Raw genomic sequence first — 15,080 nt, forward strand, 5'->3', positions numbered from 1 at the left:
TTTAATAATATAATCATATTTTTAGATGGTCATTTCCGAAAGGATATTTTTAATTGTTAAATATTATTGAAATACTATTACAAATTGCTAAAAAGCAACGATCTCCTAAGTCGTACTTACTTTAAAGCTTTGTAACGTTCCTTCTCAGGATTGTTATCGGGTGGTTCACACTCGAACGATGCTAGAGCGAGTGCTATAAAGAGAAAGAGAGAGAAAGAATTTTATGTTATAGATCTCATAAATTTGATTGTAATCGTTACAAACGTAAGACGATCATCTCTCAAATTATTTGTCCTTACCATTTTCGGTTAATACAGGACTCGCTTGTAAAAAGGCTATAACTCGTGGATTCTTTTCAAACGGACAGGCTACTTGTTTCCAAGCGATGAATTCCGTTACCTGTTTTGCTAGCTGCCAAAATTTCTCAAAATTGATGTGCCCGTTTGGTAGTCTGAAACGAAATTAACAAGAGGAATGTTCTTAATTTGTTTTCAAAAGGGTTCTTTATGGTTTTACTTGAGCAACGATCGTACGCTTAAAACTTTTTACATGAACATAATCGCTCGACGTTTCTCGGATATTTTCGAGAGCGTAAGAGAAAAAGAAGACAGAGAGAGAGAGAGAAGGAAAGAGGGAGAGAGAGAGAGAGAAGATGGTATCCTCGAGTTTTTCTTTTTGCTCGACGCCTTTCATATTTCTTTGATTTTTTTCCTTTCCTTTTGCCTGACTTTCCAGGACACAACTTTTGCCATTATAAGTTTAATAAGTTTACACGTACACGAGGACGTAATGTCACGTTCGTAGATGTAATAAATAAGATTCTCGAAAAGGATGAGTTCTGCGAGAGACGTCGACTCGATACGTCGACATATCGCTTTCTCCGAGATTAATAATCCTGGCACGAGAAATGCCGTATGAGAAGGAATTCGTGAAGATCGACAAGGAAAACTTCTCTTCGGAAGTAATCGAGAATTTGTGATTAGATATATATAGATATATAATATATAATATCTGGCTAGAATTTACATTCGTTGTCAGAGTAAGAGATAAATCAGCTTATCGATATCTTTTTTTATACTTGCTTATACTCCATAAGAATATTTGTTTTCGTTATACATATTTACATATATTTATAAAACAAAAATACGCATAAGGTACATACGTACGATAAGTTAATATTTGTAAGAATTTTTATGTAATTAAAAATGTTCAAGAATTAGCCAACGGTGAAATATATTTACCGTTGGAAAGCATGAAAAGTTGCATAAAAAACATGGTATGAGTATTACGTGCTTTATTTTGTGTCACGTTAATGCTGACTACACATATGCTCTCTCTCTCTCTCTCTCTCTCTCTCTCTCTCTCTCTCTCTCTCTCTGTTTTGTTGGCATCAATTAAACGTCAGAGACTCGTCCACTTCCTCGTCCACTAGTGTCGAGAATGCTCCTAGTTATAATAACGTATATAACTACGTAGAACAATTACTAGTAAATTAGCGACAACATAGAATGACAGATTGACCACGCGGTTTCCCTACCTATGTCACGCTCTATTAATTAAATTTTCAGCCCTTCGCTCGAAATTCCAATGAACATATATAATGTGTGTGTATGACACATATGTATATGTATATATCGTATATACATGCATGTATATATATACATATATATATGTGTATATATGAATATGTTGCATGTAAGTTCTACTCACTTGTTGCTGCAGCCCTCGTTGAGAAAGTATAGATCCTTGACTAGCAGACTAAAGAAGGGAACGACGATTCGTTGACGTTCGTCCGTAGCGCCGGCGCTACGCCACATTGCTGCCTTTAGGGTGCTACGATAGCTGCTGAAATTGCTACTAGGATCCATTTGATGTTCCAAGATTGAGAACTTGGCCGATTGTACTTTTGACCACTATAAAATAAAAAATATACTTATATTTATGATATTTTCTAATCGATTGTTATAACAGAGCAATGATACTTTCAATCTTCAACTTATCAAATATATTGTAAATTATTCGATATTTTCGAGCAATACGAGAATAAAGAATTTTCAGATGGAATGCGTCTTAGCGTTAGTAGGATTGAATCGTTAGGCATTCGAAATCTCTTCGAATCGAGGTTTACTATTCCTCCTAGGTTAGTGGCTCTTCTCGTTTTGCCTTACCCATCTCTCTCGATCTATCTTCCATTTTCAGATCCAGTCTCTGTAAGGCGGATTGGAAGGGTCAAGAGCCTTTGAACTTGGCAACGTGCCGAACTCGCGAATAGAATTTCTAACAACGTATGCTATCGAGCTTGAAACGAATATGGTCGAAGCGGCAATATTTTACGAAGCTCTAGAAGCACATAACGATCTGTTTAAACAAAGTGAGGAAAAAGTTGAAGAAGAAAGAAAGAGAAAAAACAATGAAAGTGGAAGAAGTCTCGTGGAAACATCGAAGGAAAGCTCGGTTATGGTGTTATAGAGAAAAGTAGAACGAAATGGAAAGAAAAAGGGAGAGAGAGATAGAGATAGAGAGAATAGACATAGAGATACAGATAGAGATAGAGATAGAGATAGAGATAGAGATAGAGATAGAGAGAGAAAGAAAAAGAGGAAGAGGGAGATACACGTTACTCGTAGTGTCACACAACACGTTTTCCTGCGTATTATGTCCAGAAGTAGAGTGACGTACTCGAAATAATTTCAGACCGAAATCAAGCGCGTCGCACACTGCGAGTTTCCTGTGGCGTACCCCCGTACTTCTCTACCAGTCGTGGTAACTGCGACGACGTAATTAAATTAACTTCGAGGACGACGAAAATGTCGTCGACGTGGACATAGACGTTGGAATTAATTCCGTTTGTCCTCTCGTATCTCCGTGCTTTAATTCAAGAATTAACGCTCGGACGAACGCGCCGTTTCCGGCGTTGTTATCGATGTCCTCCTTCGTCATTCACCCTGAACGTTGGCGACGATATTAAGCGACATTCCTTGAAACGGACGCCTCGATCGAGACGTCATTGTCTCGTTGAACGACCCTTTTTCTCTCATTTTGCTTTTCTTTCTTTCTTTTCTTTTTCCTTTTTTTCTTTTTTTTTATTCGACACCGTCGAATAAATTTTCTTTTCGAAGTTAAAACGATTAGAAAAGATGAATCTAATGTTATATCTTAGATCAATAGATATATCTTTGATATATCTTACTTATTTTTCTCTATATATCGATGTCCTTATATTTCTTATTGACAATGACAACTTTCTTTTATTTATTCCGTAAACAGACTTAACGTTCGTCTTGTTTCTCAATATACCACGAATCGGCTTAACGAGGAAGTCGGAATATATAGGAAAGAAAAAAAACAAGAGAAAACAGGATAGAATTTGAAATTCGATCGAGTAACTAATTCCTTTCCATCCTTGAGAACGAGAGAATCCCTTCGGCGTGCGTCGTGGGAGTCATTTCTCTTGGCGCGACTCGATTCGAATTCTCAAGGAAATGCTTTTCTTGTTACGCGGGAAGGAAGGAAAAAAAAAGAAAGAAAAATCGTCGAGTCTGCGGAAGCAGTAAATTGAAACTAGATGCTGAGGGATAAAAGCATGGTGTACGTACTATATGTAGTTACGTACATATGTATATATACGTAGTAGATGGTAAAGAACAGTGGTTCATGCTCAAAGGAAATCGTAAAGAAAATCTTCGATAAGATAAACAGATAAGCAAAAAATCCACGGCTTATCAATTGCAAATTTCTTTTATCAAGGAACACTTCCTTATAGGTAAGTCGGTAAACCGGACTTTTCGTAATTCGATTTGAATGTTGTTTCGTATTATGCTATCCTTAAAGTTTATTTCGCTTTTGAAGAATATTATCAGAGGAAAAATGAAGTGAAAGGAAAAGTATCATGACCGTAAAAGCACGAAAACTACTCTTCTTCGTTCGGTGACTTTTTCTTCTTTGGAACTCAATTTAAATTTTGTTCATATCGTATCCTTTGAGCGTTCCCGCACGACAGAATTTTTCTTTCGGTCATTTTCATCCTCCCTTCACTCATTCTCTCTCTCTCTCCCTTTCTTTCTATGTTAGTGAGAGCAAGAATCGTTGCAGTCGAAGGTAATTACATTCTTTGATGATAATGACTCGAGTATCATTTTTTTTCCTTGAAAAAAAAAAGAAAACGGAAAGGAAGACGTCGTTTTTAAATTATTCTCGTGTAATAAATGAATTATTTTTGAGTGCTATGTATCCTTTTATGCTCTAGGAAAAGTCGAAACTTTCCGATACTCTCTCAACGGAACACCAGACGTAAAAGGAATATTGCATGAAACGAACGAGAGGTTTCGATTTCCGTTTCATCTTGCTATATGTATGCGTACATACACATACATATATATATATACATGATGCAGATATATATATATATGTGTGTGTAGACGCACTTATCACACGCCCGTTTCGTTCAAATTCAACTTCGCGAGGCTTTTTTTTTAACACTTCATCGTAATTATTCGGGCGATTAAAATTTCGACTATATCAACACATTCTCGTCGAAGTAGAACGCTTCGGTGGTGTTCGTACGATTTCCCGTGGTTGAAAAGAAAAATATGAAAGAGAGAGAGAAAGGAGATAAACAAAAAAAATATAAACGAGAATTCACACGGCGATATTTCGCGTCGTAATGAAAATCGCGCTAATTGCGCGGTTAAACGACGCGCGTTGTAAATTCTCTCGCTCTTCTAAAAATGGACGAAAAAGGAAAGGATGGGGGAAATAAAGAGAAAAAACCGACGAAATCGTAGAAAATCCATGGCAGTCAGCTTGGACGAGTCGGAAATGCGTCCGCGTCAATTTTTTTCATTGATTCTTTGGCCTTCTGCGCGAAACGAAACCGAGCGTGGTTAACAAATACGAGCAATAAATTTTCATTAACGAAAATTACGAAGCTGGTCTCTCATACTTCGTACGGTTATTGGTCCAGGGAGGAAAGGATGAGAGAAGGCTGTAATTATTTCCTGCGTACCCTACATAAATCAGTCAGCCTGACCAAATGAACCTCGAATAGCGCTTGACCACCCTCTTTCGACGAATGAGAATCATAGGAGAATGGAAGATTTATGTCAGTTTGGCCAATGCGACAGAAATTAATAACGAACGATCAAAACGATACGTTTCGCTCTTGTAGAATATCTTTCTTTCTTGTTCGATTAAAATTTTTTTTGAACGAGCTTTTGTATCTAGATACGAGTATTTTTTGTTTTATACATGTATGTATAAACGTGTTGTACTATCGTAAGGATTAAAAAGTTTTTACCGATAATCGTGAATATAATTATGAACGAAATATCAAGTGTTGTTTATCTCCAGGCGGTATATTAAATATTCTCTTGAATATATACATATATTTATTCGATATCTCAGTTAATCACGTAAGAAATTTTGCGCAGTAGTTTTTATTAAATGAGATTTTTCAGTTCGTCAAAGAAGCTTACGATAATCATACGTGCTTTCGCCCGTATATCTCCCGCGAGGATGTTCGGAAAAGCGGAGATGCGAAAAAAAAAATGGGAAAAAAATCATTGTACGAAAGAGAGAAATAGCGTCGCGATATTAAAGGAGCAAGAGAAGCGCATAGCCAGACATTGCAATCAGAACGTCATTTTCGTTCCTTTCAAGCTTCGTGCAAGGGTGTAGCCTCTGGCAAGTCGGTCATTTCATGTATGTCACATCGCGACTAGGAATGTATGTATATAAGATCCATTTTAAATGTCTTCTACCGATAAATTTTAATACCTTTGCGAATACGAGTAATTCTAGTTTTATCTTGTCTATGATCGAACTTTTACTTATACGAATATATCAAATATCCAAGTGTATAAATATTTCTTTTCAGAATTTGTACACGTATGTATATATGTAATAATCAATATTTAAGGGTAATTAACTCTGTGTAATCTAATGTAAAATAAAGAAGAAAGAAAGAAGAGAGAAAAAGAGAGACGATAAAGCAGGATGGTCGATATTAAACTTTTCGATTAATTCAGATCACGGCCTACATTTCTCTTAGCACTACTTCTACTACTATTACTTCCTTTCTTTCAAACTCTCTTTGCGACTAGCAATATGGTTGTTCAAGTAGTTTATGTTATACACTCTTTTCAATGTTGGGAAATCCCTTCCCTGGAGAAATTCAATTAAGTTAGTTTGAAGAATTCACTCTCCTTCTTTCAACATCCCTTTCTCTCTGTGCTTTCGTAGCTCTTCTTTTTCTTTTCTTTTCTTTTCTTTTCTTTTCTTTTCTTTCCTCTTATCATCTCCTTCGAACATTTTTTTTCCTTTTCTAGTTTATATAGTCCGTTCATTTGTTCTTTCAGTCACCCGTCCGTTTCGAACAGAGAGAAACGATGCGGAAATTCGATTCTCGCTGGTTTGTCACCAGTAACGCGGGTATGGCGTCGCGGGAACGGCGTCGCGGCGCCACGCTCGATTTACGAGGATTACAGGCCGCTTATTGCTTCCGGTTACCCCTCTCTTCCAGTCTAGTATACGCTTCCATTCCTCTTTCACGCAGGCACGAGTTTCTCTTGACGCAACTACACTGCGTGTAAACGAGTGTAACGAGCGACGATTTCCGTTTCAGCAATTACGACATCGCTGGATCGACTATTCACCCTTCTACCTATTTCATCCCTTACATGCTCGAAACTCAATCGACAGATAGTCGATTTTTTGGCTCCGCAATTAATGCTCTTTTCGAGCACCTACTTACCGTTTTTTTCAGCCGCGATATTGGAGACATATTCAGACCGGCAATGATCGCCATCAGAGAGTTGAAGTTGCCGATATTAAAGCATTCTCGAGCTGTCTCTATCCAATATTCTACGACGCGCACGCGTTGTTTCTTCTTTGCGTGCTACAACAAAAAAGAAAATATAAAGTTACTTAGGAGAATGTTAAAGGTTTAGTTTTGATTTATTACCTTGCATACTTCGGTCGCTACGAAATAACTCAATCGATTGAACCACTGGACATAAGACTCGAGATTTCGAGTCTTTTTCATGTCCTTGAAAGATGTTTCCAAGTGAGGAGATTCCTGGAAAAGGGATTCGACGACGTCTCGATTAACAACGTTCTATTTTATTTCTTTATTTATTTTGCCTTGCTTTTTATCCCTATAGAAGTCTCTGTTTGGAATGAAAAGAAAAGCCATTCTTGTGTCATGAATGTTACCTTAGCGAATGCTTGGACAAATTCCTCGGGGCCGATGTAAGAGAGCCTCTCGAGTTCCACGTGGGTCAATTGTTGTGCCAGTACCGTAGCAGAGGGGCAAAGCTCGGTAATGTCCACCTGAAAGACCAAGTGACAGAAACGCTTTGTGAGAGAGGATGGAAGATTCTTTTTCGTATAGATACGAAGTGAAAAGAATGAAAACGTAAAAAAGGATAGGGGCCTTGACGTGTAGGAGATGGAAAAGGAAAAGAAATAGAAAGAAAAGGAAAAAGGAAAAGAAAAAAGAAAAAGAAAAGTAGTAGATGGCCTGGATTGGCGTCTTCTTGAAGGAGAACGCGAGAGGAAGAGAGAGTATTGTCGCGACGCTCGTCGCCCGTGTCTGTTCTCTTTCAATTTCGCGTCTCGCGCTTTGTCGAGCGCGAACATTCGAGCCAAGACCAACTTCTTATCTCGGACGATCGTGGTCTCCAAAAGGTTACGACTGGTTGGACGTGGTTCGGAAACGAACGTGGCAGCGATTTCACTGAAGTTTTATACTACAATCTCGTAATTCGATGTGGGTGCTGGTAACTCCTTATGGCAAAAGGGATACGATAACGTTCGAGAAGTGTAAATAGAAAATATTTCTTTTTTGAGAGAGAAAGAGAGAGAGAGAGAGAGAGAGAGAGAGAGAGAGAGAGAGAGAGAGACAGAGAGTAGTGCCTCTTTAATAAAGATTTTTCCGATTCGTTCGTTTCTCGGGGTTACACCGACATTCGTTCCGCTATGGTCTTGGGAACGAAAGAGAAAAACGCCGACAGATAGCTCCAGTCGTATATTTTCACGAGATTGGGAGCTCGGTACTCGAGACACCTCTCTCTTTCTCTCTCACTCTCTCCCTCTCTCTCTCTCTCTATCTCTCCTTTTTCGGTATTGGCCGAATCGACCTTGCTAAAATTTATATCCTCCCTGTGGTTCCCTGAGACTCGTCTGACCAACTCTCTCCTTCGTTGACCGTTTCCAGTGTTCTAAGCAATTCTTTCGAATGTCTCTCTTTCTCTCTCTTTCCCTTTCTCCTTCTCTCTCTCTCTCTCTCTCTCTCTCTCTCTCTCTCTCTCTCTTTCTCTTTACTTTAAGTACTCTCGGCTTTCGAGATAGGAGCAAAACTTCTGTCATTTCTCATAGACCTTTCTCTGTTTTCATACTATCCTTCCCATAACAATCGAACGCCCGTTATCATTTCTTTTTCTTTCCAAATCAATGAACGAGAAGGGGAATGAGTCGCTTGTGTTGTTTGTGCTACCAAAATATTACGCTTTTGTTGACTCTAGTTAGAACAACATAACATATCGCCCAGGATGTTAGTTCCATCGTATTCGTATCGATGAGCTTTCTGCAATCTATTGTATTATTCCTATAGATTCTTTATTATTCTTTAGTCTTCACGGAACGATCAGTATAATTTTATTATTTATATGGAAGATCGAAATTAGTAGAATAAAATATATTACATTAAGAGTATGTTTGATTTTCGATTTGGTCATCAACCAAGTTGCTTTGCTAATATTTTATTCAGATTCTGTAATTTAGTATTTTTCAATATACATTGTTTTCGATATATCAAATTAAGTTATAAAAAGATATACATTATTTATTCATGCAAGATATTCGAATTAATGAACTTTCCAGCAATACGATAATTATTAAATTTGCTGTTCCATTTTATTCAAATATTGCATAAGAGTAATCAGACTTTTTGTTGTTATCTGACTGCAGTAACGATACTCTTTACATTTATTCTCTCTCTCTCTCTCTCTCTCTCTCTCTCTCTCTCTATATATATATATATATATATATATATATATATATATAATGTCACAATACAATTGTACTTTCATGAATGACCATATATCTTGCGAGAAAAAAGAGACTCGACGTGCTTTGGCAAAGGAGAACGAAGGAAATGCAGAAAACCATAAGCAAGACACGTCGTATGATTGGTTTGACCACTACCATAGTCTCCTTATATTCTACTCTATTATTTATACTTCCATTTCTGTCCGTAGTCTTTATGTTTTTTATTATTTATTTCCGTTCCGGACAAGAAGAGATTGTACCGTATCGTGGAAAAGTAAAATCGGATTAGTTCCAAATTCCTCGTTTTGCTTTGCTTTCTTCTAGGTGGTAGACCGAACCGTAGAAACCTCTTATTCGTTACCATGAAAAACACATATACACATAGAGATCAGCACGACATCTTTGCGTGACTCTATGCCTAGATGGGAGAAACGTTGTCGAGCATGTTCGTGAAATATCGTCGCTATTAACCTATTTTTTCCGGCTATGCGAGAAAAAGAAATGACACGTGACAAAGAGAGCCAACAAGAGCTGAGAAACGACGAAAGCCCGACCTAGATTTTCTTCAAGTTGGACGACCAAAGTTGACAATTCAAAAAAAAGAGATAAAGAGAGATAGCAAAATAGATCTTTGTCAATTTAGTTAGTTACATCGTTAAGCAATCGACTTGTTAAGCAATGATCAACAGTAACTGCTTTGTGAAGCAGAGAAATGGTAATTAGCAACGAATTTGTTCGTTGAGTACCTATAGGTAATTGCTCGACGAGTTATTTTTAATTACTCGTCTACGATTTACACTGTAACATCGAAAGACGAGGAAAGAGCGTCGATAATGTAACGTTTTAATTGGTCCTAGTGGTTTTATTGGTTCGTCTAATTGGTTCGCGAAAGAACGACCTTTTCTTTCTCTTTCACTGTTTCCAGCAAGTCTTTTAACCTGTTTTAAAAAGTTCACTAATGTACGCTTCATTTCACGAGATGGAAGGCGTCGTGAAATTTGCAAGAAAAGTTGACTTGTTTCGTAATTCGAAATAAAAAGAAAAAAGAAAAAAGAAAGAAGTAAAGGGATAAGAGATAAGTGGAAAGAAATGGAAAATAGCGTACATCGTTCGGTTTGTCGGACATCAAAGTGCGTTTAGGTTCGATCACCTCCAAAGCTCTTTCTCTCTTCCTCACTTTGACCAGTAAAGATAGGACATCGTATCTCTTCGGGATTTTCCTTTATTCGATCCTTCGGTCGTCCTGTTTCATTTGATTTTGCGACGATATTGATGGCACGACACAATCTTCAAAGAAAGTTGCGTACGAGACTGAAGGGTATCGGGATGGAGCAACCTTTTTCTCTTCCTTTACTTTCTCTTTTTCTTTGTCCTATCTTTCACTTATCTTTTCTTTTTCTCTATATTTCTTTCTTTTTCTTTTTCTACTTCTCATTCTCTTCTTTACGTTTCGTATGTTAAATATAAATATGTAGATGTACGTGTATAAGTACATATACATATGTAAATGCATAGATATATACCGAGTGTACGTTTAAGTTCGCTTTGCTAGAGACAGTTTAAAATAAATCAGAGAGAAGCATTCTTTATAGCTAAAAAAAAAAAAAAGACAAAATGCAGTCAGTACGAACATTTAACTTGATTTCTTTTCTTTCATTTTAAAAAGGAAATCTTTTACGTTTTTCAATAGAAAAATAATTTTATCAAGGGAAAAGTGAACGAACCGAAAGATTTTATAGAAACACCTTATGGAAATGGTAAAAGCAGAGAGACGTTCGAACAAAATGTAGGTACGTACTTTTCTTGGGCAAAGCGGAATGTCCAAAGCGACGACGAATGAGATCGCTGAGCCGCGTGATCGGTTTAGAAGCAAATGGAACCTCAAAGTCTCTTTTATTCGGTCGAATTATTATGCGTCGAAATACGTCAAATCCTTATATTATGTTAAAGCAAAGAGAAATTTCCGTATGACGGATCGCGATCATTTTCCCGTTTACGTATTTCAACGGAGAGCCGTGAAAACATGAGATTCTCTTCTTATTATACGGCGATAAAGGATATCGTAAAATCACGAAGGTTTGTTATTTCGAAACGCATGAAAACTTGAAATCGCTTTCAAAAATCCATTAACGACGTGAAGTAGAGAGTAACGTTAATGGAAGATCGTATCTAACATTACATATTTTTTTTCTATTTGTTCCTATATTCAAACGTAAGATACATAAGTACTTACTCGTATGTACGATGATCGTACTGAAAACTGAATTTTAATTAAACTTTGTTTGAAAGCGAACTATTAAAAGTGTCGTATCGTTGGATTCCAAGGGAGAAGAGAAATTCAGTGAGTCCGTTCTCGAAATCGTTAACGAAATTTAATCGGCATAGAAGTGAGCGCAGCGCGTCTTCCTCTTTCCGAATACGAACTTGGAAACTGCGTAAGTTTCGAGCGCGAGATAATCCGATGGTGACCAAAGAAGTGTATTACGACGTTATGCAACCTGCGATTCTAGATGGAGGGAAGTGGGAGAGGGGCACGTTGTGGAATACGCCGATAAGTTGCGCTTGTTCGGTACGCTTGCAGTACCGTGAGCAGAATTTGCACAAGTTTCTTGCTAGTAACGATTAGCGAGGACTTGCTAACGCGCTGATGGGATTCATCCGGGCAAGAAACTGATTTGCTACGTTCGAATGCATTTTTTTTTTATCTCCCGAGAGTCCGTTTTTATTTTAATTCGATATTTTTACGAGGTACAACGAATCGAAGAACTTTCGATATTTCATGAAAAATTATTGTCATATAGTTATATAGTAAAATATTTAAAATATCGTCGTTATTAATAGGAACAATTTTTGACAAAATATTATCAAGCAAAAAAAAAAAGGAAAGAAAAAGATCGTATTATTTTGAATTATTACAAAACAAATTCTTCCTCTTTCCTCTTTCCTTTTTCGTCAAAATTGATCTATTTATTTACACGAAAGCATGGTTTTTCTTTTTTTCGATCTTTCAATCACGGATAGAACGATAACGTTAATGAAAATCCTCGTGGCCTTTTCCGAAAGAGGTGCTCTTTTAAAACAGACGAATGATCTTTAAAACGTTTCTCGTGTCGTTACGTCAACAGATTTAATCCGTAGAAAGCGGCCAAAGCGAACTTTCCTTTGCTGCGGTTTTTCCTTAGCTCCGCTCGTATGTATGTATGTATGTATGTATGTATGTATGTGCATTGAATCGCTTACTTAGTAGTACCCAACGAGAAGGGCTAGAAAAGAAGGAGGAGAAAAGCTTCAATGCCGAAGAGCGAACTGAGAAATGAAAATGAAAATAAAAAAAAAAGAAAAAAGAAAAAAGGGAGAAGAATAAAAGGAGCAGGCTTGTCGAAAAAGAGAGAAAGAGAGAGGGAGAGAGAGAGAGAGAGAGAGAGAGAGAGAGAGAGAGAAAGAGAGAGAGAGAAACAGTGAATTCTTTTGCGAAGGTTTCAGGTTATTAAATTCAAAGTTCGTCGTACTTTTCGAAACTCACTCCACTATGCAAAAGTGGTACGATTTGTCGACGAGTTCGCCTGTAAACGAGAGATCTGCTTCGTGCGACTAACGCAAGTTCGAGATAAAGCTAGTTCCCACCTTTTCGAATTAATTCGTTCGTATTCCACTTTCATAAAGTAAGAATTTCTAAAGTTATAGCTCATATTTTTTATAAATACAATGTAATGAACACACATTTTATATATCTTAACAATAATCTTTGAAGCGGGAATTGCCTAGGTATGTTCTTTTTCTTCTTCATCCTTTTTTTTCCATTTTCGTTTTTTCTTCGTGTTCTCCTTTTTCCATATCTATTCCTAGAAAATCCAAGAAACCTTCGAAGATTTGATAAATTCTTGATACATATATACGTGTAGTTATATGTTGTGTTCTCTCTCTTTCTTTCGGTAGCTTCTTGAGAAAAGATTCCATTGGAGTTTTTACGTTTCTTTGAAAGAATTCCGTGCCGTTATTGGCTTCTAGAAACGTTTGTTAACTGATTTCTATCGTTCTTGGAAAAAGGAACTTTTCGCTTCCAACAAAATGAAATCCTACGTGCTAACTTCGAACGAATTACGAACAAACCATTTTCGTAATCACAGTCGAGTTAGCTAACGTCCGAAAATTCTCTCACGTTGTAGCTGTTAACGAATTTTGGGAACGTTCAAGGACATAAGTTACGCATTGGCAATTTCTCTGGACGATATCCACGGATATCAGCAGCGTGTAATACCGGTGCTCACGCAATTTCCTCCTGATTAAGGACCAAGCGAGGACGCGAGCTTGACCCGTGCGTCGGCATATTTAACTAACTAATGCAGTTGCAAATTAGCCATTAGCAGGTGTTACACGCGGTGGCAGATAGGTGTACGGTAATCAAATTAACGGAATAGTTACTGTCTCTCGTACTAGGGAAACTAGCGGAGTAACGCTGTTACGCTAACTGCGCAAAGTGCACGCATCTACAGGATAGTGACCAAGAGAACTCGTCTGCGTAAGAGAGAGAGAGGAAGAGAGAGAGAGAGAGAGAGAGAGAGAGAGAGAGAGAGAGAGAGAGAGAGAGAGAGAGGAGCATAAGGGTGACCGATGAGTATGGGATGAGTGCTTATAAACACGATTGCGAAGCAAGTATTATATGACTATAAAATTCATACGCGTGAGAGGAATAGAAGAGCCATTGGTGGATTAGCGAAAATGCCTATGGAATATTAACACGGAACGTTCGGTTACATCGAATCTCCCGGTGTCCTCGATTTATCTTCGTAAGCCGCGACTTGGAATTCGATCGATGAATTTCGAACCGGAAATTTTCCACTTTCCCGCAACGACTCGCAAATCCCTCGGTAAAGACTTGATCGTTGAGTCGAGCGTTCCTTCGCTTCTCGTCTCTTATCCGACGTTATAGATGATAAAGAGAGAAAGAGAGGTAGATGTATATATATAGAGAGAGAAAGATAGATAGGTAGATAGAGAGAGAAGTAAGAGAGTTTACCACACGAGCCGTGAGCTCGCTTCAATTAGCAAGTTACATGTTAGACGACATGCGGGAATTCATGCCGTTAAAATTCGGAGATCCATCGTGGTTGGTAGGTCGGTCGGTCGGTCGGAGGATGACGCTTCATCGTTTCAAAGTTACGAACCTGCGTGAGCTGTTCAGTCGCCGCCTCGGTAGCCAATCTCGCTAGGCCCTCCTCGTACCTCTCGAGGGCTGTGAGCCTGAGAAGTAAGTTCTGAAGCAAGGCCGAAACTTCCTGTCGCGCGGCCGCGTCGACCGCAGCGACCTTCTGCGTGATGGATCTGACGTGACCCATCACCCTTTCGTCCCGAAAATCGTACGGGAAAGTCTCCGTCCATTCTGCCAACAGCTGCACCAGTCGGGGTACGAAACGGTGTAGTCGTTCCTGCAAAATCCTCATGTTACTTTGATTAATTTGCATTTTCTCCTACCATCTAGTACAACTACTATTACTACTACTACTAGTACTAGTACTACTATTATGACTACTACAACCACTGCTATAATGCCTCGTTATACATCTCTTATCTCTCTTACATCCTCGTTTCTTGCTCGTTAAGAAAATTTCTAAAAAGATGTATCTACTTGTTTGTAGATATCCCCCGTATCTTTTCGTACATCTTTCATTAGATATTCTTTTAATCAAATTATATATAATAATATTAGTGTATTATGAGAAATGTTTTTCGTTTGTTTATAACATCGACGAACAACGATTTAGAATGACCTCTAAGTAATGTTTACTTCAACTTTATCGCCGAGATAGAAACACGTATAAAGTGGTTTTTATAATTGTGTTGTTCCTTGTCTCCTTGGGTAGGACAATGTCGACCTAGAAATTGACTCGTGAAGCAGCAAAAACTCGTTATCTTTGAAAAGAGTAGGAGGGGTAGGACGAACGAGGAGAGAAGAGGGGATAGGTCGAGGTGAGATGCGACGAAACGATAACGCACGGTACCAGTCGTGCTCTTGGCGGTGCGGTAGACATATC

At 38.1% G+C, this 15,080-nt stretch overlaps 1 protein-coding gene across 1 annotated transcript in view; it reads right to left on the reverse strand.

Moving 5' to 3' along the window:
- The window catches only part of LOC122631806, a 321,354-nt gene that overhangs the window by 5,202 nt on the left and 301,072 nt on the right, over positions 1-15,080 (reverse strand). Inside the window, exons 7-13 of the mRNA XM_043817920.1 lie at positions 14,214-14,474; positions 7,213-7,329; positions 6,962-7,075; positions 6,752-6,895; positions 1,711-1,913; positions 300-451; positions 121-193 (exon numbers count right to left, since the gene is read on the reverse strand). Coding sequence (XP_043673855.1) covers positions 121-193; positions 300-451; positions 1,711-1,913; positions 6,752-6,895; positions 6,962-7,075; positions 7,213-7,329; positions 14,214-14,474 — 1,064 coding nt within the window. The remainder of the gene's footprint in view (positions 1-120; positions 194-299; positions 452-1,710; positions 1,914-6,751; positions 6,896-6,961; positions 7,076-7,212; positions 7,330-14,213; positions 14,475-15,080) is intronic.

The sequence above is a fragment of the Vespula pensylvanica genome, chromosome 1 (assembly GCF_014466175.1).
Source record: "Vespula pensylvanica isolate Volc-1 chromosome 1, ASM1446617v1, whole genome shotgun sequence".
NCBI lineage: Eukaryota > Metazoa > Arthropoda > Insecta > Hymenoptera > Vespidae > Vespula > Vespula pensylvanica.